This window comes from Ciona robusta, chromosome 7 (assembly GCF_009617815.1).
Source record: "Ciona robusta chromosome 7, ASM961781v2".
Classification (NCBI taxonomy): domain Eukaryota; kingdom Metazoa; phylum Chordata; class Ascidiacea; order Phlebobranchia; family Cionidae; genus Ciona; species Ciona robusta.
This window is the reverse complement of record NC_143241.1, coordinates 750167-771275: the sequence shown is the minus strand read 5'-3', so window position 1 is coordinate 771275 and position 21109 is coordinate 750167. Positions and strand designations below refer to the sequence as shown.

The 21109-nt window shown below is 35.1% G+C and overlaps 5 protein-coding genes across 5 annotated transcripts; 2 read left to right on the top strand and 3 right to left on the bottom strand.

Annotated features, from left to right (window-relative positions):
- Positions 1-401: 401 nt before the first annotated feature.
- LOC149733263 (solute carrier family 35 member G2-like) lies at positions 402-6267 on the bottom strand. The gene is made up of 8 exons (XM_089881229.1): positions 5720-6267; positions 4794-4876; positions 4028-4392; positions 3510-3640; positions 2829-2980; positions 2415-2564; positions 1159-1327; positions 402-744 (listed from the first exon to the last, which is right to left on the bottom strand). Exons 1-8 carry the CDS (start codon positions 5770-5772, stop codon positions 534-536), a joined length of 1314 nt encoding a protein of 437 aa, XP_089737355.1. The 5' UTR covers positions 5773-6267; the 3' UTR covers positions 402-533.
- Positions 6268-8829: 2562 nt separating this feature from the next.
- LOC149733262 (trafficking protein particle complex subunit 2-like) lies at positions 8830-12593 on the top strand. The gene is made up of 4 exons (XM_089881237.1): positions 8830-9066; positions 9391-9509; positions 11840-11954; positions 12235-12593. Exons 1-4 carry the CDS (start codon positions 8977-8979, stop codon positions 12331-12333), a joined length of 423 nt encoding a protein of 140 aa, XP_089737363.1. The 5' UTR covers positions 8830-8976; the 3' UTR covers positions 12334-12593.
- Positions 12594-12931: 338 nt separating this feature from the next.
- LOC149733261 (eukaryotic translation initiation factor 3 subunit G-like) lies at positions 12932-14095 on the bottom strand. The gene has a single exon (XM_089881235.1). It carries the CDS (start codon positions 13982-13984, stop codon positions 13130-13132), a length of 855 nt encoding a protein of 284 aa, XP_089737361.1. The 5' UTR covers positions 13985-14095; the 3' UTR covers positions 12932-13129.
- An 826-nt stretch (positions 14096-14921) lies between these two features.
- Positions 14922-18644, top strand: LOC149733260 (uncharacterized). The gene is made up of 4 exons (XM_089881239.1): positions 14922-16422; positions 16492-16616; positions 16995-17330; positions 17694-18644. The coding sequence occupies exons 1-4, from the start codon at positions 15107-15109 to the stop codon at positions 17882-17884; spliced, it is 1968 nt and encodes a 655-aa protein (XP_089737365.1). The 5' UTR covers positions 14922-15106; the 3' UTR covers positions 17885-18644.
- Positions 17620-21097, bottom strand: LOC149733259 (DNA repair protein complementing XP-A cells homolog). The gene is made up of 6 exons (XM_089881236.1): positions 20875-21097; positions 20303-20537; positions 20084-20203; positions 19373-19504; positions 18638-18774; positions 17620-17836 (listed from the first exon to the last, which is right to left on the bottom strand). Exons 1-5 carry the CDS (start codon positions 21090-21092, stop codon positions 18640-18642), a joined length of 840 nt encoding a protein of 279 aa, XP_089737362.1. The 5' UTR covers positions 21093-21097; the 3' UTR covers positions 17620-17836; positions 18638-18639.
- Positions 21098-21109: the final 12 nt, after the last annotated feature.

The following is a 21109-nucleotide window of genomic DNA, read 5'->3' as shown; positions in this document are numbered from 1 at the left end:
ATCTAAGATTTATTATGACGACATCAATTTTATGATGACCTCATCAAAAAAATAAAAATATGAATTTGAAGATAATTTCACACTGCACTAACTTCCTAAAAAAGTTTTGGTCTAGCTGCTATGCTTTGCTTGCAAAATCCAATTAAGTGAGACCTGGTCAAAAACGGAAAAAATACGAAAAGCAATCCCGCGCCCAAAGGTTATTAAAATGCTGATTGTTGATCGTCATACTTTTTCGGTGGTCGTGCAAAACTGAAAGTGACTTCGAACAGCAATGATTGCGTAAAAGTTATATTGCGCATCGGAACTACTGCGCAAACGAGTAGAATTTTAGGTATAGGTTATGTTGGAAATTGTACGTGGTATAATTTATATGAGCCATTATATATAATCAAAGTTCACAGAGTTTGAAATGGTTTATTTAGATTGCGGGTAAACCATATTGGACGACCAAGAAAGACTTGAAGTGAAAAACAAACAACAAAACACGACACATCATGATAGAAAAATATTTTTACATTCTTAGAAAAAGTCTATGTTTCATCTCCTAACTCTGCTTCCTTTTTGCTTTCCCTCCATTTTAAAAACGTGAGTCCAGACACACCAAACAAAATAAGCAGAGCGCCCAATATTTCCAGCAGCTGAGGGGCCACTTGTAAGATTGTATGTTCCAAGGTGATACTAACTACAAGGTCGGCGTTCTGGGCAAGCGCCGCCAACCCAGGGTGTATAAGTTGAACAGCACTGATGGTAAAACAGGAAAAGTTAGATAAATCATCAATTTTAAATTCAATGTGACATCATTGGCGACAACGGGCGGAGTGACAAAGTGGTTGCCTGACTCTTCAAAAAAAAGTTCTAGTCTAAGTGATGCTACTATTGTTGGCGTATGTGTCCTTGGGCAAGACACTTAACGGCAACTTCTCGAACCCAGTGGTCACTAATGGGTTGTCATAAAATAATCACCCGTCAAGTTATACGCAGGTGATAACGTATGAAATAGTACACAGGTCTTATAACGAACGTTAAATAAACCGAAATATTCATTCATTGAAATAAAAAGTCACATACATTCATTAACATAATATGAAAAATATATAATTACTACATTATATTTAAAACATAGAAATATTCGGGAGATTACAAATATTAACTTACTAGTTGGATGACCAGGTTGCCACGGATGACGTCGCACACACAGCCACCGTGTAACCGATCCCTGCTGCGCTTGGTGGCCATGGGAACGGACGAACGAACATTAGACCGATGGATATTAAGAAAGTTAAACTTGAGTGATACAGAACAACCGAGAACGAATGAACTTCGCCTGAATTAAGTCAAGTTATATGTTTAGTCAATTCATAATATTTGACTGATTTCTGAAGTTTACATCGCATGAAATAGTTTTAAATTAAACTTAGTGTACTTTTGGTTTCAACTTCTAATAAAAGTAAATAAGGGGAAGTAAAATCATGGATGTTTAACCTTATTTTCTAATGAAACATAGCGGCAAAGTATGTTCAAAATACAATGATTGTTTAACACATATTGAAAACTAAGTACATCTTGTTGAGTAAGGCAATTAAAATTATTTAACGGATTTTATGAAGTCTGCATTGTGTTTAAATTATTCCACCGCCGTGACGCAGTGGTTGTGCGTTTGTCACTAACAATCGCCCACAAAGTAACATGCGTGGTAACTCTTTTAAAGGGCCTAAACACACCCCAAATGTACTTCGCTTTAATCGATAGAGTGTGTTTTTCTAATTCCAACGACACCTTACTTGTTTTAATCGGTTCTGTATAACCAAAGATATTCCAGCTCAAACACCGTAAAATTCAAAAACTGATTTGAAAGTTGCTTGGCGAAAAAAATTGAGAAGTGTACTACCCACGTGACAAACACGTCACAAAATTGTTGAAGCGTGGCCGCTCTCATTCAGAAAGGCGAGAGGCAGTATTTTCAGCGAAAAACGAGAGAACAAAAAAAACGCAAAAAAGCACAAAAAAAACGCAGGTTTCGCTTTAATGAATGAATCAGTCACGTGACTAGTACGTTCCTACGTCACAATCACGAAGCTCGTAGTAAAAAAAGGATAGCGCTAGAGATCACTGTTTGAGGACGAATATCTCCGCCTATACTGGACCAATTTTAATAAGCAAAGTATTTTTGGAATCAATAAAACGGTCGCTTTATGAATTTACCATAAAAAATAAAAGTGACGTGGGGTGTGTTTAGGCCCTTTAAGCGGGCACGCGGTACAAAAGTGGAACACTCGTGTTTTAACGACTGTTGTTGCCCCGCCACGTAAGGATAGATAAGTTACATTTATTTATTTAATTTTATCCAAAATTGGTTTCTATATTTTCGGTGCCTATAACTTCATGCAATAAAAACATTGGTATATTCTCACCTTTGACTTTCCGCACCGTGATCATGCCGAGACTTCGTGTAATGCCAGCAACCACAATAAGTATGTATCCATACACGTTCACTAAGACCTTGTTATCTGACATCCCATGAGGAACTACGTAATCTTTTTCATTTGATGTCAAACTGGAAGCTGAATAATGAACCACGTGGTTTATTCACGAAATCTAAATTAGATTCCTATTTTTTTCTTTTCAACCAAATTTAATTGTCAAGTAGTAATATAAAAAAGTTGTGCAATTGTTCGCCTCTAGCCAAAATCTCAGGTTACTCTGTAGAATATCACCCATTATACTTTGCTGTGGTAATGGGCAAACTCTGGCTAAAATCTTTGGTTCCATGGCGTGTTTCGCTGTAAGACCTCACCCATACAGACATAAATATAAAGTGGGCCAACCTATTATCATTGCGATCCCACTCATACATATTAATACGGCGGCCCCATCTCTTATTTGGATCTTCTCCCGTGTGATAAGGAAAGTTAAAACCACAGCAAATATTGTCCTTGAAGCCCCTCGTGTTGCAATTGCGTTACCAGGTGGAATGACGCTGTAATGTTGATGCATCCATCATGAGGTTTACAATATATTTAAACTACTATAATAAGGTGGGGATGGAATATGTTAACATTTTATTTTATCGTCCCTATATTTGGTAGTAAACACAGGATATTTATGGAACTTAGATAACCGTATCCTTTCGTATCTACCAAAAACACAAACGGAAAATTGGCACTAACTTTTGACTCAAAATTTTGTCAAAATAAGTTTGCCAAAATTGAAATTCTCCAAATTTTCTTGAGTTATTGTTAATGTAGATATAAGGGGGTTTAATAATTCATTTATTTTTTCATTAAAATTTAAAACTATAGAAATGTCTATGAAATAAATGCGGGAATGTTCTTTTGGTCGTAAAAAGCAAAACGGTAAAGAAATTAGGAATATTTTGGTCCCTTCATTTAGCATCTTCTGCAATATTTTGACAAAGAACATTTAGTATGGCCGCAATACAATTTTCTTTCGACTACTCTTTTTCATTCTTAAAATGTTGTTTTGTTTAAATTGGTCACAAAACTTACTTGAAAGCTTCAAATGAACAAATGGTGGCAAGGCTGTACATCACTGCGATTAAAACACAATACCACACTCTGCCCTCTGGTGGCCGATACGATATCTTGTGAGCTCCAATCAACGAGCCAAATAAAAGAAACTGCGTGTATATGAATTAATATTAGAAATACAATAGTGTTTTGTCATACATATCGTATAGGGTGGGGTAAAACGGTTAATGTTTCCATTCACTTTTATCCTCTCATTTGAAAAACAAGGAATATTAACACATATGCTTACGACTTTAAAAGAGCGGTAATTTAAAAAAAACACGATTTGAAAACATATTTGTGTTAACATTTTCCATTTTGCCCCACAGTAATATACCATAACATAATTGTACTCATCTAAATTATAATGCCTAAGAAGGGTTAATTAAAACATCGAGTAGAGAAGGGAGATGGGAAAATAACTGACTCATTAACACTAATATAGCAAAATATATTATAAGCCATTAATACACATTATAATCTATGTTGATTCTCACCTGAACCAGACTTCTAACAAGTAGAGTCTCAATAGATCCCACCCCATGATCACCTGCCAAACGTACAAACACTCCTGTCAACCCATACATTACCCCAGCACCCAACAAGGCAGCAAGGATGCCTTTCGTATACTCGTCGTGTGACTTCGCTTTGGATGGCGGGTTTAATATCGGTGTGTCTTGCTTTGGTGTTTCATTGTTAGGTTGGGCAGCCAACGGAGGTTTGACTTCAAACGCATTGGTTGGTTCTTCCATAGATTGAGATGACGTCCACTTACTATTCAACAAACCTCGTTGTAGTTTCACTACTTGTCTATCGTTGTTGTTCGAAACAGAAAATATCGACTTTGGGTTGTCGTTTCGTGCTGTTGGATAAAAATGCTCGTTTAAAATGCGGAAATATTTGGAAATGTAAAAAGATCAACAAGATATTCATCAACTACAAGACATATACGTGGCTTGTGGGTTTGGACTGTTCTAAGGCGACCAACTGATTAAAACCTTCATTATACAAAGGGGTAAGATGAATACCGTAAACACATAATATCCCATGTTTCCTTATCGTGTTTTAACAATAAAAAGTTCTATTATAGACTTGTGAGGATATGGTTATAAAATTCTGTAAATATTCTTTGTTTACTACCAAATGGGACGATAGAAGAATATAAAAACATGGACTATTTCACACCACCCAACTGTACTTGGAAGTGCTTCAATTTGACGATGCAAAAAAAAGCAGTTTTTAAAGTTGAAAGTTATCATATACCTGATGTAACCGGCGTTTCACAAATTCTTTCAACATTATCCAACAACGGTGATTTTTCAGTAGAAACCTCAAGAGGTTTTTGTCTGCGTAAAAAATCGATAAAAAATCATTATTATAACACTGAATATGATATTATTACTTTCGCAGCTTTTCACTAGAATTATGCTATTGCAGAATCTACAATTAGTGTAAGGTTAAAGTATATAGGGCGGGAGAAATGGAAACACACATTTAGTCTTTTTTTTTCGTTCCATTTGGTAGTAAACAAGAAAATTCAAGGAATTATAAAACCGTATCCTCAGGCCGTTGTTACTTGTTTTAAACACGAACAGGATATTTGTATAGTATGTGCTAAATGTGTCCCATCTTACCCCATAGTACTGTATACAGTAATACTAATACCCTTTTTGCATGGTCACTTTTTTGCGCGTAAGTACTCTCATATTTACTCGCAAAAACAAAGTTAACACGCATAACGTCATAAGCGTGTCATCTGCTGTAGGAGGTTGGTTGTTACTCGCATTATGCGAGTAAAGAAAAGTAAGGTGAAAGTACAGTTTTACTTTTAAGAGCCCAATCTTTTTCGGGTATTATTTTTACAGTTTTTAGCTGGTAATAGCCCCATAAAGTATTAAAACCTATTTTATAAACTAGATTTAACAATATTACGCTAAAATAAGCTAACTCAATGTTGATACGCGCATAAACCAATGACCATGCAAAACAACGCGGTAAGCGAGTTATCTTATGACGAGTTAATGCGGATCGTTATTCGCATTAACTTTTTACCATGCAAAAAGGGTATAATAATATTTACTGTTTCTGTCTCTTTGGTATACAGTATCCCTTCTATGTCAAAAAAGGTTAAGTTAAAAGATTATAAGTTTTACACAGAATATTAACGACGAATTGTCCCAATACTTTACCTTAGCAAGCTAAGTTTTGTTCTTGACACTTTAGTGGGTTTCTCGTTTTCCATTGCGGCGTATTATCACATAAAACAAATCTGTAAAATATTCGGTATCCGTACAATCTGTATGTAACTGACAAAGCAAAACCAATCGCAATTTCAAAAGCAAAACAAACAAATACAATTTCTGACAAAATGATACAATAGTACTTTTGCTTCTTTTAGCTTTAATTTCCAAAACTTGGTACGCTCACTGCAGAAGATGGAATAAAATTATTTAATTATTAAACATACATGAACGACTACTTTACATATAAGACAAACACGCATGCTGTTGCAATCTGGCGGCGACTATTCTCTACTGAGAAGTAATTCTGCAACCCGGGTCTGTTGGGGGGACATGTCATTCGCCACACGAGATACGGCAGCATTAATAATTTACTATATTTTGCATCGTAGCGGCTCAACCAGAAACACCGAATAAGCAGGTCGATATTTCCAATGTGTGCTAAACATAGAAAACCCGGATTAAGCGACAACAATGCCATTTTAGGGCTTACACCGTTTGTTTTGCCAATTTAGTTGCCTACAGTCAATAAAATGTTCACACCATTTAGGAATAAACCTCACTGATATTTCAGTCAAATAAATTCCCATATTTTGTGTTCATCTAATATCTATATAGACTTGTGCAATACGTGCACGTCTTAAAACAACATTTAATATAATCGCTCCAATTACCGAATAAAGTTAAGTACACTCATTAGGGAACATGTAATTGCTTTTACATAGCAGTCAGGACCAACTGCGATGTGGTTGTTATTTTAGAACAACTATAAACGTCGTGCAAACGTACAGCATATATATCTATTGTTTTAGGTGCGCGTTTATCATTAATTTGTAGTCGTGTCGGTTTTGCCTTTATAAAATATTCATACAGAATAATAATTAACTATAACGTCATATCCACATGGGAAATATACCTAAACACCCGACCATGCGTTATTTTAGAAGTTGCATCTACAAAAATAATCTTTACTTTAATAACGAGATGACGTATTGTTCTCATAATATACACCAACAAAACGCAGATATATAATTAAAACTTTAAAACTAAAGCAACAAAAGGAAAAGCTTTAAAATTGCTAAAATTATCGACTTTATTATAATTACTAGTGCCACGGGAAATCAATTGATTTATCGTACAATGCGTTATAGTTGGCGCATAGGACCTTAATTTAAACCTTGTCGCATGACGCTTGACGTGTGACGCACCGAATATAGCGTATTGCTTTGTAAAAAAATTATCTAATATATTGTGTAATAAATGCTTCTTGTACATTTAGTACTGAGGGGTAAGATGGGATACCGTTAGCATCGAATTTCCCATATTTCCCAATCGTGGTTTGAACAATTAACAACGCCCTTAGAGTCGTGAGGATACTTTTAAATAATTCTGTGAAAGCTTTTTGTTTACTAGCAGATATAGGACAAGAAGAGAGATTGAAAACACCACCCATCTCACCCCACCCTATCATATAAACCACATGATCGATTGAACATAATAAAAAACCTTATGTAATAAGTTCAGTGTCTAACTGAACTGTTAAGGTTTATACCGACAAACATAAATACAAATATTTCTTTTAACCCGAAAATACATTCATAGATTACACCTACACAATCGGTAGCGTCGCATATTGTCTATTACAATACATGTATAGCAGGTGGGGGTAGAATGGGACGGTATCCCATCTTAACCCACAGTACTATAATTAGCGCCCCGGGGCCCCGTTGAAGAAATTTATCTAATATCATGGAGCAGCACTTAAATACGCGCGCCATCTTAGGTTATTTTTACATGAGACTCGTTTATAACACAAAAATTTAGACCAAAAGCCAAAAAGAATAAGAAAACAGCTGCAGCAACACCATATAAAATATTGGACTGCATATAGAGTATAGGACTCGTTTCTTTAATTGCTCATTATGACAGAATCAAATCAATAAATTAGTCTTTTGCTGATCAAGTCTTTCGACTATTGAATTTTGGGTAATACATGCTTCACCGACCTGACGATATTACCGTTGGCAGGATTCTTCTGATAGCCTATACTGTGCAGCAATACCGTTAGCACGTTAGCACATCCCACATGTTTATACATGTTTCAAACAAATAACAATGCCTTTATAGAGTCGCGAGGATATGGTTTAACGGTTATATCTAATTTTGTAAATGTTATTTGTTCACTACCAAACAGGACGAAAAAAAAAGAATAAAACACGTCTCATGCTTTTTTTGTTTTTTTTTTGTTTGTTTTTTTTATTACGTCTCATGTTACTTTATCATACTATGAATAAAAGTTACTTAATCCTCTAGTGGCCGGAAAACGACAGCCGTTGTAACACGGAAGATTCCAGCTTACCTCATTCCAGCTTACAAGGTTTAAATTTATGTTATTTTGTGGGTAATTGTTTTTTTGGGATTTTTTTTGTGTGTTGCTATCTTTGGAAACCTATTAGTGACCACTGGGTTGGAGCAATTGCCGTTAAGTGTCTTGCCGAAGGACACACACGCCCACAATGGTAGCAGCAACGAGGCTAAATGTTAATGTTGAGCTGCATTTCACAATAAACAATTGCAAAAATGCTGCCGCGGCGTTTTTTTAGTTTTTTGACCCGGTATAAAAACATCTCAACAATAAGTTTCGGTATGGTGTAATATTTTTCACCATAACCTTTTTGCACTGCCGGCTAATACAAGCTTGAACGGTTTACTGACAGGAAACAAAATATCGTCTAATGAATAGAAATAATATTTGTCATGTTTTTGTTTTATAGTGTGTTCAAAACCTGTGTTTGCTTAGTGTTACTCTCATCGGACACGACTGTTAACCTTAACAGACCCTCTAACCAAATTAAATATAGGGTGACAGATTTTTTTAAGACTTAAGTGATCATGTTCTGTCATGCAACACGTAATTTTTATTTCAAGCTGTATTTTTGTTTTGGAAAATGTACATTCTTATTTGATTGCAATCAAGAAGATTGCAAAAACTGTTTAACGCTAAACGATTGATAGTGACACCAGCGTGCACAATTATGTGGGAAAGTCTTTGGGGAAATCCCTGACCAAGATCGATCACTTGAGGGCGACATAAAGCTAACTAATCAAAACTGTAAATAGGTTGTGAAAAATGTTTCTATAACATACGCGTATTATTAAATATACGCACAACAGACACTGGTAACAGGTATCGATAACTGTTCACAATGTCCGGGAATTATTACTTCGTTATTGTTGGCCACAATGACAATCCAGTGTTTGAAATGGAATTGACTTCAAGAGCATCAGATATTAAGGTAAGAAATAAATAAATAAAATCTATTTACACTCGTTATAACCCATTAGTGACCACTTGGTTGTTAAAGTTGCGTTGAAGTGTCTTGATCGAAAACACATATGCCCACAATGGTACCAGAGCCGAACCTTGAACCCGTTACCTGTGGGCCATAGCTATCCACTTTTCATTAAATCTATTGTCCTAATTATCAGACATAAGGACAAAGTCGCCAACTCATACAACACAGAACACCTGAGGAATAACTATTGTTGCATTGTTTAGAGAATAAAAAAATGACAATTATTTATTTAAAAAATGATTATATTCCCAACCATTTATTCAGAGAGAAGACCACCGGCATCTTAACCAGTTCATTGCTCATGCTTCACTAGACTTGGTTGATGAACACATGTGGAGCACCAATGCTATGTATTTAAAAACTGTTGATAAGTTTAATGAATGGTATGTGTATAGTTTAAGGGGAATACTAAAAAAGAAAATTTGTATATGGGTAGAAATGCTCAAATGTGTGGACCAAAGTTAGTATAGACCAAGTTAGGAAACGGATTGTAAAACAATGAGTCTTGCTCTCCCTGTCTATGATGTCATAGTCGCTGCCATTACGGAGCCCACGGCATAGCATTTTATCATTGCTGGGTGCTGTTTTTGTCAGCACTTCTGCGCATAAAAATGGCTTTCTACTAATGTTATATCTTATCACAATAATAAACCTCACATACAAAATCAAATTCTATTGAACACTCGATCGAAAAAATCAGAAATATCAAATATACCAACCAAAAACATAAAAGAACATGTTTAAAATATAAAAATACAAACAAAAACGCATAACACTAACATATACTGGTGTATCTAGATGCAGTTTTGCGAGTAAATTGCCTTGATTTTATTTTGGGCTCAAAAACTTAACACGTATACAGGGATGCACATTACAGAATTTCAAATCTATGAGTTTTGAATCTTTTTATATTCGAATCTAATTACGGGATTGGGTTTTCTGTTTAATGACGTCATCACTCGTCTTCTCATGAACTATAACAAGAATTTTTGAAACTTAATAATTTAAAAAAAAAAATTGTATTTGTGGGACTTTCGAGAGTAACGTTTCGCAACGTCTTTTCAAAGCCTGCTATACGTTTCGTGATGCAAAAACTACCCAAATTATGACGCAAAGCTACCCAATAGTACAATTTTTGATCATTTTACAGCATCTGATCCAACAGGGCTACTATGAAAGAGTCAATAAACTGACTTATATGGGTAAAATTATTTTTTCCTATACAGATAAAAAGATTCGAAATTCTTGTTTCGGAATTCCAGATTTGAAATAAAGTATTCTAGGATACCCTAGAATACCTAATTATTCTGTAATGTGCATCCCTACACGTATACCCGGCAACGAAAATTAAGGTATCTTTGTAAAATTTGCCTATTATCGAAGTGATATTGAGGAAAACAATACTAAGTTACTATTTTTGGTCCTCTACTTGAATTAATAAGCTACCTTTTCGGTGTTCCGGGACTTTATGAAATTAAAAAACGTGAACGCCTTACCTACTAGTACTTGCAGTTTGGAGCTGCATGTCCACTCATGTTGGATTATAAATGTAGTAAAGAATGGTTCTGTAGATTCGTAGGTATGATCATATACTATTGGGTAAAACAAGCTGATTGCTGCTAGTATTAATCGCCAACGTAAAGTACCCTGTTAAACCACATTGTACGCTGAAAACCAGTCAAAATACTAGTTTACCTCACATTAATTCCTAGATTTAATATTATATAACAAGATTTATATTAGAATTTTAATTTTAAATGTTAAAACAACAGCTATACATGTTTTCTAGCTTTGTATTGCTTACAAGAACCAAATAAACACACGTCGACCATGCATTTGTATAGGCGATTCACGCTCTGTGGGCTCCGTAATGGCGGACACAAGCGCTGATTTCTAACGTGACGTTGGTGTGAACTAAAGGTACCACCAAAATTTCAAAAACAATACAGCTTCTAAAAAAAATGTGAGAAAAAAAACTGATGTAGTAAAAAAAGTTTCAAACAACTTTGACCGTTTCTAGTTTACTGAAAAAAAATGTAACATTTATACCTTTGTGATACAGTAAGTACCAGCGAGATATAATGAACATTTTATGATAAACATTCATTCAATATAATAAATGCTGTTTAAAATTACCCAATGGGAGAAAAAGTTAGCATAGTATATACTTTGAAGAGTTTAAAACATAATAAAGTTTCTATTTTACATTTTTATCATATCCCAATTCTACCTGCTGCATCAATTCTTTAGAAAAAATGAATCCTTGTCGTAAATTAAGTTGAAAAATTGAACATAATCTGGCATGTCGCTATAGGTTCAGTTGAAAAGTTCTTTATTTTGAATCTCTATCCATATACAAGTTTGCATTCGTTGTTGTTTTGCTCCTCCAAAAGTAATGATACCATACACTTTGTGACTTTACTGACAAATAGATAAGATGCCTGGTAATATTGGTAATATACCGAATAAAGAGTGTTCATGGGATTTACATAAGGTACGTTCCCTATAAGGTTAAGTATACAGTTTTAACTGTACGTGCGTTTTAACAACTGTTCGTTAAAAAAATTTCAAACTGTAATCGTAGAAACAAATAAAGTTTTTTTTAATATTATTACCCAAAGGAAAAAGTTATGAACCGAACCTAAATAAATAATTTCTTAAACTAACATTTAGAAGTATTTTAGTGAAAGTAACACCTCTGTTTTTGATCAAGGTTTGTTTCAGCATTTGTAACTGCGAGTCGCATGCGATTTATCATATTACATAATGTTCGAAATGAAGAAGGGATTAAGTCATTCTTTAATGATGTATATGATGTTTATAGCAAGGTAAAGCTTCATTGAAACATGTCGCTATGTGGAGACTAACTTCCACTAAACCTGGTCGTCTCTATACTTTCATTCTATGCATTAATTCAGTATTTTTTCACTTTGACAAGATTTAGTAAAGGTGTAAAGATTTTTTTTCCGACTGTTTCTTATATTTGACATTTATGTTATATTCTGACAACTCAATGTTTAATTCTCATTTAATATATATTGTTTAGTCTAGGCTCCAGTTATTAATATTGTATTTGTATCTACTACAATCCACCATATTTCTTTACAGCTTGTGATGAATCCATTTTACAAAATCAACACTAACATAGATTCGCCAGCATTTGAAAAGAAAGTCAATTTTTATGGAAAACGTCATCTTACAAATTGAAAATATTAAGCAACAAGTGTTTTATGAAGAAGTTTGTGTTGTTAATAACATTTTTTCTGCATGGTGATGGAATTTAAGACTCTTGTCAGCTTCTTATTTCTTCATTGCTATATTATTTTTTTTTTGACTTCACCTTTTTACACATGTTATGTTTATGGTGAAATTGATTGTTCTAGTAAAACTAACTTTGTTATGTACATTGTTTAAACGCATTATATTCAATAACTCTGGTGTGCAATCAAAAGCTTTTAATTGATAAATGTGACTTTTTTATTTAAATGATCAGGTTAGGAAGGGCCCAGTCTGCAGAGTATGGCAGGTGCACCAGCGTTTTTTTACCAACTTTTGGTGATGCACGCCATAATTTGTCCCACACACGCCAATTAATTAAACAATGAAAAAATACGTATTAACTTAAGTGGAATTTCCGATTGTGGTGCATGTGGTTTGCACGCCGATTTTTGATGATAGCACGCGAGAGATCTCGTCATGAACTGCCATACTCTGCAGACTGGGGAGGGGCTGCATTCATTTAAGCACTTGGCTGACAACAAAATATTTCAACCATTCATTAATCTTTTCTTTATCACTCAAAAGATTTCTGTGACATACATTATATTCACAAAATAGTAGAATCAGTTTCACCAAATATTTTTACCATGCTTTAACAAACATCTTATAGCCCATATTACTTTGCAAGTTTTCTCTTTTTAACAACAATAAGATACAGTAGACTATTCTTTACACCCCCAAAAAGTTTCTTTTAAAATACTTTTCTAACAAAACAAGAAAACAGTTAGCTTGTTGATGGTGTGGAAGGTTTGGCCCACTCAACATTAAGGATGAGATGGTCATACCCAAACCCACACACAGACTTAATAGCTTTGGCTGCATCATCTCGGTTGTAAAAGTTTATGAAAGCAAAACCTTTGGACTGTTGTGTATGTTTATCCTTCGCAAGATAGATTCTTTGAAGTGGACCAAATGGTTTGAAAAGCTCCTGAAGATCAGATTCCTTGGTTTCTTCGGAAAGGTTTGTGACTCTAATGGTAGCTTGTTCATCGCGGTTGCCTCGTCCAGATGGCATCGATGAACCAACAGTATTCCCTCCGCTTCTCATGCTCGGTGGAACATATTTGCTTGGTGCATTACTTGCATTCTCTTCTTCTGGCTTCCTTTCTTCTTCAGTGGTTTTATCTTTGGGAGCGGTCGCTTTGAAATTCTTGAAAAACATATAATATTGCAACTGGTGTTTGAACTTGGATAATGTTGGATCTTCTTGTTCTTGCATCATCTCTTCTTCTCTTGTACTTACGAACTGCATTTGAACATCCTCTGAGATGATGGTCGTAGCTCTATTTGGTCCAGACAAGTCATTTGAAGATTTCCCAAATTTCTTCAACAACTTTCTGTGCGCTACAGATTTTGATGTTTTCTGTGTTTCTATTCTGTACTTTCTCACTACTTTTACTTTCTTATCGTCTTCATTATATTTATATTCGACGACAGTTTTGATATCACCCACAACACTTTGCGATAACGGCGGCAAATCTCCGTTAACTGTTTCTTCTTCTTCGACTTGATCGGCCCAACTTGACTTAGCTGCATCGGCGGCATCTGCCCAGTTTATTCCGCTATCTTCAGATGGCATTTTAAATTTTGCAATCACTTCTAAAATAATGTAAACGGAGACACGTGTTTCAGCAACTTTCTTTTAGAAAAGTTCAGGAACTAAAGTACAGTGGTTACAATGTATAGTTGGTAAACGTGTATACTGTGACTGAAATGTACTGTGGTTTGTCCAAAGAACACTATACAATATAGTTATACAACACTATGTTGTATCGTGTTCTTTGGTTTGTCCATTTCAATAAGAGAATATGTTAACTTAAATTGTGGGTATTAGGTTTAACTATAAATACCTAAACATATCGTATTTTAAAAGCACCCGGATTTAGATACCCCTTAAAGAACCCCTGGATTTAGATAATTCCAAATATGCCTTGCCTAAAAGGACACACACGCCTATAAAGGTGACAGCAGTCAGTACCTAGTTTTAGACCTAAAAGCTTATTTCACAGTTTCTTGCAGACAACGTGTTTTGCATTGTGCCATTCCACAATATTTATATACGTCCCCTTCGTAATAATATTCGTTTTAAATTAAATTCGACCACCTTGGTGATATCGCGGAAATCTGATTTTCATCGGCTACTGCGCATGCGCAAACACGGGACAATTTTATCAGATATTTATAAATCCCAAACGAAGATTACTTGAATATATACATGTTTTTAGATTTTTATTTTATTCAATGTAAAAATGTATGTTTTATCTTTCTTTTTCGTTGTTGATGACCTTCTAACGGTAGTGGTCACTGATGGTCATATATACGTCATAATTTAGTGTAAAATACAGCATCATTCTTTTATTAAGAAGAAAAATCTTTAAAAAAATATGTCGCATCCAACAACTGTTGTTTTTATTCGGAACCAGAATGTTAGATTTCCTAAAAAATCAGTTTTAATAGCCGATGGAAATCAGATTTTCGCGACAACGGATCCAAAATCTCACATGCTTCTTATCGGTAGCTTATACAGCTTTGGGTTTTAAGTTTATATCAACTTTATTTACGATTGTTTCTATGGCATTAGAAAAACGGTGATTACAAAATAATACCCTTTGTTTATTAACAATTTGAATCAATTGAATTATTACATTTGTAACTGTAGTTCAGCCGCAAGTTATTTGGTACAGTTAAATAAAAATGAATTATGGATGCAGACGATGGGGTTAGCTACCGTACAGAAAATTTCCAAGGTGCTTTTGGTGTAAATATAGCAGATTTTGGTTATTCCGAAAGAACAGCATTTATAAACGACCTTTTACTTGGAAAAATAGACAGATCGCATTTGATTAATTGCCTGAAACACTGTACAAGCGACAGTATGCGCAACGCATCTCTAAATATCAGGCACTTTGAAGCAAGAACGGAAAACTCAGATTGCAGTTTAACATCCTTGCATGGTGTGTTTGTTGGTATACAGCAAGACGAAGATAATTTAAAAGAAGAATCAAATGTTTATATCATCCCGTTTCTGAAATCAGAGAACAAACACAAAGTAAATAACAGCAGTGGGGCAAGTGAAGTCGTGAACACGTTACTAAACAGCGCCATGTACACAAAAAATGAGGCTGTTGTTAGGTACCGCAAGAGCGAATCAATACTCTCGATGACAAAACTACCAAAGAAAGGCAAACCACGTGGAAATAAAATTAAAGATGAGAAAGAATATGGTAGTATAGAGCCTGGATATGTACAACGAATGCGTAAGAAATTTTCGAGTTCTGATTTGCCCAAATCCGAATTATATCAACCGGATGATGACTTCACACAACAGCCATCGCGTAATTTGGGTATGGAAACATCCGACTTCACTAAAATTGCGAGCATAAATTCAAGTGCTGCCACAATTAAAACTGTTGGTAACAATTGCTCTGATATTACCGTGACTGTAAAAAAGAGTAATCAAAAATCAAAGGTACCAGTTGCAAATATGAACCATGACTCATTACCGCCTTCTGCCGGTTGGCCAGATTCACGATACTGTAGCAGTAGTGACGATTCTTCTGAAGAAAGACCATTTTTCAACCAATGGGAATCTACTAATATGCATGACAACTTCCAAATGCCTAATGCCACTCATTATGCACACAAACACAATATGCAGAATGTAATGCAAAAACCAATACCTATGCCAAGACAAAAACTTGTGAAATTAAACCCACGACCCAAAAATGATTCGGAAATCATAAACAGTCAAAACAGCTGGAACAATTTCGAAAGCATGAACACGATGACTCGTCAAAGACAGAATAATCCCAGTCAGCCTCAACAGGTTTTGATTGGTATGCGCCCAAGGTTTACCCATGCAAGTTGCCCACCCCAAGACATGGGCCACGTTCATTCAATGAACAGAAATAACGTTGATGAAGTCACTCACTTACCAAACTTACTCCACATTGGGTCCCCTCATAGAAGGCGGGGGATGCGATTCACAGACATAGCCGAGAAACCACTCACACCAATGTAAATATGCCAAGTTTATTGTAAATCAGTAAATATTATATAGTTTGCACCAATCTACTTGTTGTTTAGGGAGACGCAGCACACCTCCGATTCAAGTTCTGTAGTAACCAACAAAGAAGGTTCATTCACTAAACCTCTCCAATATCATAAGGGGCGAATGGAAAGTTGGGGAAATTTGAGAGACCAAAGTTCGGGTATCTATATTGTTTGTAATGAATGGATGAATGTAACCTACTTATCCTCGCATGACGAAGAAACGAGAGTCGTTTAAACTTCTTACACGTTTTAGGTGTCTTACACATACGACTACGCCCACGACCACAATGGTGGCAGCGACAAGCCTTGACCCATAAACTCTGGGTTAGTGGCAAATGCGCTAACTACAGTATATCATGGCGCCGATAATTTAACATGATAGACTTTGCTTCTTTTTTATTTACACAGTACTCTGCGGTAAAATGGGGTAACGTTAGCATATAATATTTCACATTCCTAAATGACCACTGAAAGGAACGAGAAACGTTGAAACGTTTGTTTACATAAACGTTATCATTTAAATTTATATTTTAAAGATTTTGACTTTGATGATCTGGTTAAAGAACGGAGTAAGTGGCGAACCTTGCGTAGAACTCGTAAAGAAACACCGCGTCACTACATGAGTGACAGCAGTGATACGTCACCTAGTCCAGAGCGACTCCAATACAATGACCAAGTTCGCCGGTGCAGTGACTTCATGACACAAAACGTAACAAAACAAAACCGCAAGGCCAGCTTAACAAGGTCAGAGATTCAACGACGAATGAAAACTAATCGTCCAATAACTTCATCGGACCGTGATGAAATATCCAGATATCATGATGACGTGGTTGAAGTTGTTACGTTGTATTCTTCCTCTGATAATGAATGGGGTAAGTTGGGCTATCATGGATTTCTTCTGTATACAGGATGGTGGGGTAAGATGGGACATGTTTTCATTCTTTTTTTTTCTCGTTAATTTGGTAGGAAACAGAGAATATTTACAGATATATATCAGCACCAAGCGACCATGAAATACGTTGTTATTTGTTTAAAAATCAATTAGAAAAAGTAGGAATTAGTTGCTAACGGTATCCCATCTTACCTCACAGTACTATGTGTTTGAAATAACAACACCAAAACATACCTTATAGAGCTGTGTATACCACAAAACCAACAATATATTTTGAGTTAGGATTGTATTAAAAGAGCACAGTGATAATACGTATTGCTCAAATATATCCCCCCGCCCCTAGTTCCAAGCCAGCGTGTTAAATCGAAACACAAGCCCAACACCTCAATGTTGCGAGTGTTGGATCCATCTAGTGGCACAAATATACATTCGCTCAACAAACCCTCGAAGGCAGCCATTAACTCGGCTAAACTCTGCCCGAAAACTCTGCAACAAAAAAACTGGAAGTTAGAAAAACATGCGGGAGCAAGTTAAGGATGTTGGGTGCTGAGTGGTGAAGAATGAATATGGGAATGTTTAGTGAAGAGAGACATCGGGTGGAAGGGGTTGCAACAATGACGGTGTTTGTTAGTATGCATAACAACAATATTACTTAAATACATGATACCTGATGTTACAATGAAATGTTCTATGAAAGAATTGTTTATAATTAAAGTAGAATATGTGGCTGATACATTTGCATCTATACGCGTCACAGATGACCTTGTAAACATACAGTTACATTCATAGTTGTGAAGCAAAGGGAACCTCATTGATTAATGTGGTGAATACAATATTTTTCGGCTCTGTTTGTTTGTATAGACATCCAAAAGCAAAGTTTAATCAATTTTACGTTTAAAAGTGGGGTGCTTAAACATATGACGTCACCTTTTTTTACAGGTTTATTGTTTACTTTTTATTTTAATATTTATGGTTGCTTTATTAATTTCCCTGCACATGTTTAGAGAGAAAAAATGTTGCAGTACAATTTAAATGCACATGGTTTATGCCGCCATAATACATATATATTTATACATACATAGATGTTTTTAACAACTTACATCATTTATTGGTTTTCACTTTTCATTACTATTACGTATAAATAGGAAGAAAAATAAAAAAGAGATCAAAATGAATACATATTTTTGGACCACTTTTGGGTTACGTTATAATAATGTAAGTATATGAATGCATTTAATGAATTTCATTATACATAAAACAAAGCATGCTCAAATATACCAGCAATACCTTTACATCTTCTCAAAGGTAACTTGGTGTCCGCATGTTGAACAAGTCTTGTTATATTCATCTCCTCCTATATGTTGTTCCTCACCGTAACTATGTTGGTGGCCTTGCACTTTAACTGAGTATAAACTGCTTCGGACCTGCATGTCATGAGGAGTTATTGTTTAACTGATGATAATAAAGTTAACTATTCAACTAAAACAACTGCTGACGCATGGTCAATTAATTAGTAGAAAGTATATACTATATAGGCTAAATTTATCAGAAATATATTGCGTCGAATGTTGGTATATTTCGTGCGCGTCAGTTTCTGGGTCATTCTATCAGCTTATCAAAAACGCTAATAACGTGTCATGAAAATTTTAAAACGAAACTGCAAAGTCTGGATGCAAACAAAACATTCCTGCAGTTTTGTATCTAAACATTGCAGTTATCATGCAGTTTCTTTGTCTCTTTTGCGTCATGTGATTGTAGCGTATATAAGCGTGTTGTGATTAGTAGTAGGCAGAGAATGGAAATGCAGGCAATAAAATAATAGGATTCAAAAGTAAAACTAAATACGTTGAGTGCCGCCTATGTTACGTGTTGTTGTGAATACGAGAAACAGACACAACGTTTCAGCTACAGTGAATTAATCGGACGAGCTTCAAGACACCTTAGATTAGTTCCAACTAATAACCCATCCATCACTCATAAAAACGTGGCAGTGATAAACTCTACCATACATACTACTCGCACCTCTTTCCTTAATTGTTTCATATTTTTATTAAACTTCTTTATCTTTGCATCTTCCTTCTTCTTTCTCCGCACTTCATGTTCATCTTCAATGGCTTCCTCACTTCCCCAAACCTCCAGTGCTCGCTTCTCAACCTTAGATAAATAACTAAAGTAATTATTCAACACAAAAGGTTTGGTTTTGTATTTTACTATTAATGTATGTGGATGGGGGACAATACTACTTCATATGAGCATATTACCAACTGTATTCAAACTGTGTTTTTATTTAAACCAACCAAGCACATTGTATTGCATATATATTTGTGCAAACAAACTAATTTTGAAGTTATACAAGATTGTATGTACAAGATTTAATTATTGTACCCGGAAGCTTTTACAGGGTAACATACAAATCTGTTTTGTAATATATTTGTTCCCAGTCCGAAAACATGACTCAGTGGTTTAGATACTTGCATTCTGATAAAAAATACAAATAAAATCGTATGTTCCAATATTGGTTTAATTAGTACAAACTATCACAGTTTTCACAATATAAAAATGATACAAAAACTATATGTATATGACTATACAAGTATAACTAAAGACCCAAACCTCCATTTATAGCAGCGACAGGTCTTGAACCAAAAACATTTAGGTCATAACCACGCCTGCCAACCACTGTCACAGCACACATACATTGATATATAGGCTATATAAGAAAAACTGTAGTACCTGTAGCTTAAGATACAACTTCATATCACCCCATCTGTTGTTTCTTGGGTTACGACGAACAACACACTTAAGTAGTGGTTCGCGTTTCATCAGATCTACCTCACTTAACAAATAAGTTTCCTGGAAAATATAAACTTATTAAAAACATATAAAAAACAAATCTCCTCAAAGTATACAGTTTTTAAAGCTGTATTAAAGAAATTTTGCAACATCTTTCACCTTTGCTTCAGACTTTGTAATAACTGAGTGTTTGTCTTCAGTGTCCTTACACTTGTCACACACTGGATGATCATATGTGCTTGATAGATAAGAATCCAGGAAAGGTTTGTCGCACTCTATACAAATAGTGAGATCACCAGCTATTACTGGTGCAGGTTCTTCTGTTACTTTCATTTTCTTTGCTTCAACTTGTGAGTTTTCCTCGATGAGGAATCCGGCACCCGAGTCAACAACCCTGCACAATACAACATGAAACCTGCACTTGAATATTAACCGACAAGTATGTAATATCAAAAATGTAAGAGTGAAAGGAAAAAAGGCTTTTTTGGTGATTTTAAAAGAGCATTGTTTCGTCTGTGATACAGTGAGACTTTATCATGGTATGCCATTAAGTGTCTTATCCAAGAACACATATGTCCAAAATATTAGCACATTAGTATTATCGAGTCCATACTTACAATGGTTTATGCATAAAGCTTTGAATTACTTTATCTTTTAATTAGGAGATAAATGTTCTAACATATATTTCACTGCACTGTAGCAACCAACAAGAGTTCAAAACATTATTTTACCTTGTGCAACCAACAGAAGTTTTTCCATCTTTTTTATTAATCTGTTGATTGGCTAACTTGGACTGTCGCAGAAGAAGAGCTTTTTGTCGATTTCTTTCCGACCTTGCCAATTGAGCAGCTCGTGTTTTAGTAACCACATGTTTAGATGGCGATGCATCGATATCGTTATCAACTAAACATTCAACGTTTGGTGGTTTTTCTTCAATGTCATTTGACATTATATAATCGTTCTAAA

Bases quoted from the DNA above. Each gene is read 5' to 3' on its own strand.
- LOC149733263 (XM_089881229.1), bottom strand. From the start codon at position 5,772: ATGGAAAACGAGAAACCCACTAAAGTGTCAAGAACAAAACTTAGCTTG. The intron at 3,641-4,027 runs GTGAGAATCAAC...ATATACACGCAG, and splicing joins TTGTTAGAAGTCTGGTTCAG to TTTCTTTTATTTGGCTCGTT. The intron at 2,981-3,509 runs GTAAGTTTTGTG...TCAACATTACAG, and splicing joins TGTTCATTTGAAGCTTTCAA to CGTCATTCCACCTGGTAACG.
- LOC149733262 (XM_089881237.1), top strand. From the start codon at position 8,977: ATGTCCGGGAATTATTACTTCGTTATTGTTGGCCACAATGACAATCCA. The intron at 9,067-9,390 runs GTAAGAAATAAA...CCATTTATTCAG, and splicing joins CAAGAGCATCAGATATTAAG to AGAGAAGACCACCGGCATCT. The intron at 11,955-12,234 runs GTAAAGCTTCAT...ATTTCTTTACAG, and splicing joins TATATGATGTTTATAGCAAG to CTTGTGATGAATCCATTTTA.
- LOC149733261 (XM_089881235.1), bottom strand. From the start codon at position 13,984: ATGCCATCTGAAGATAGCGGAATAAACTGGGCAGATGCCGCCGATGCA.
- LOC149733260 (XM_089881239.1), top strand. From the start codon at position 15,107: ATGGATGCAGACGATGGGGTTAGCTACCGTACAGAAAATTTCCAAGGT. The intron at 16,423-16,491 runs GTAAATATGCCA...CTTGTTGTTTAG, and splicing joins GAGAAACCACTCACACCAAT to GGAGACGCAGCACACCTCCG. The intron at 16,617-16,994 runs GTATCTATATTG...TATATTTTAAAG, and splicing joins TTTGAGAGACCAAAGTTCGG to ATTTTGACTTTGATGATCTG.
- LOC149733259 (XM_089881236.1), bottom strand. From the start codon at position 21,092: ATGTCAAATGACATTGAAGAAAAACCACCAAACGTTGAATGTTTAGTT. The intron at 20,204-20,302 runs GTGAAAGATGTT...TATATTTTCCAG, and splicing joins TTACAAAGTCTGAAGCAAAG to GAAACTTATTTGTTAAGTGA. The intron at 18,775-19,372 runs GTGCGAGTAGTA...CATGACATGCAG, and splicing joins TGAAACAATTAAGGAAAGAG to GTCCGAAGCAGTTTATACTC.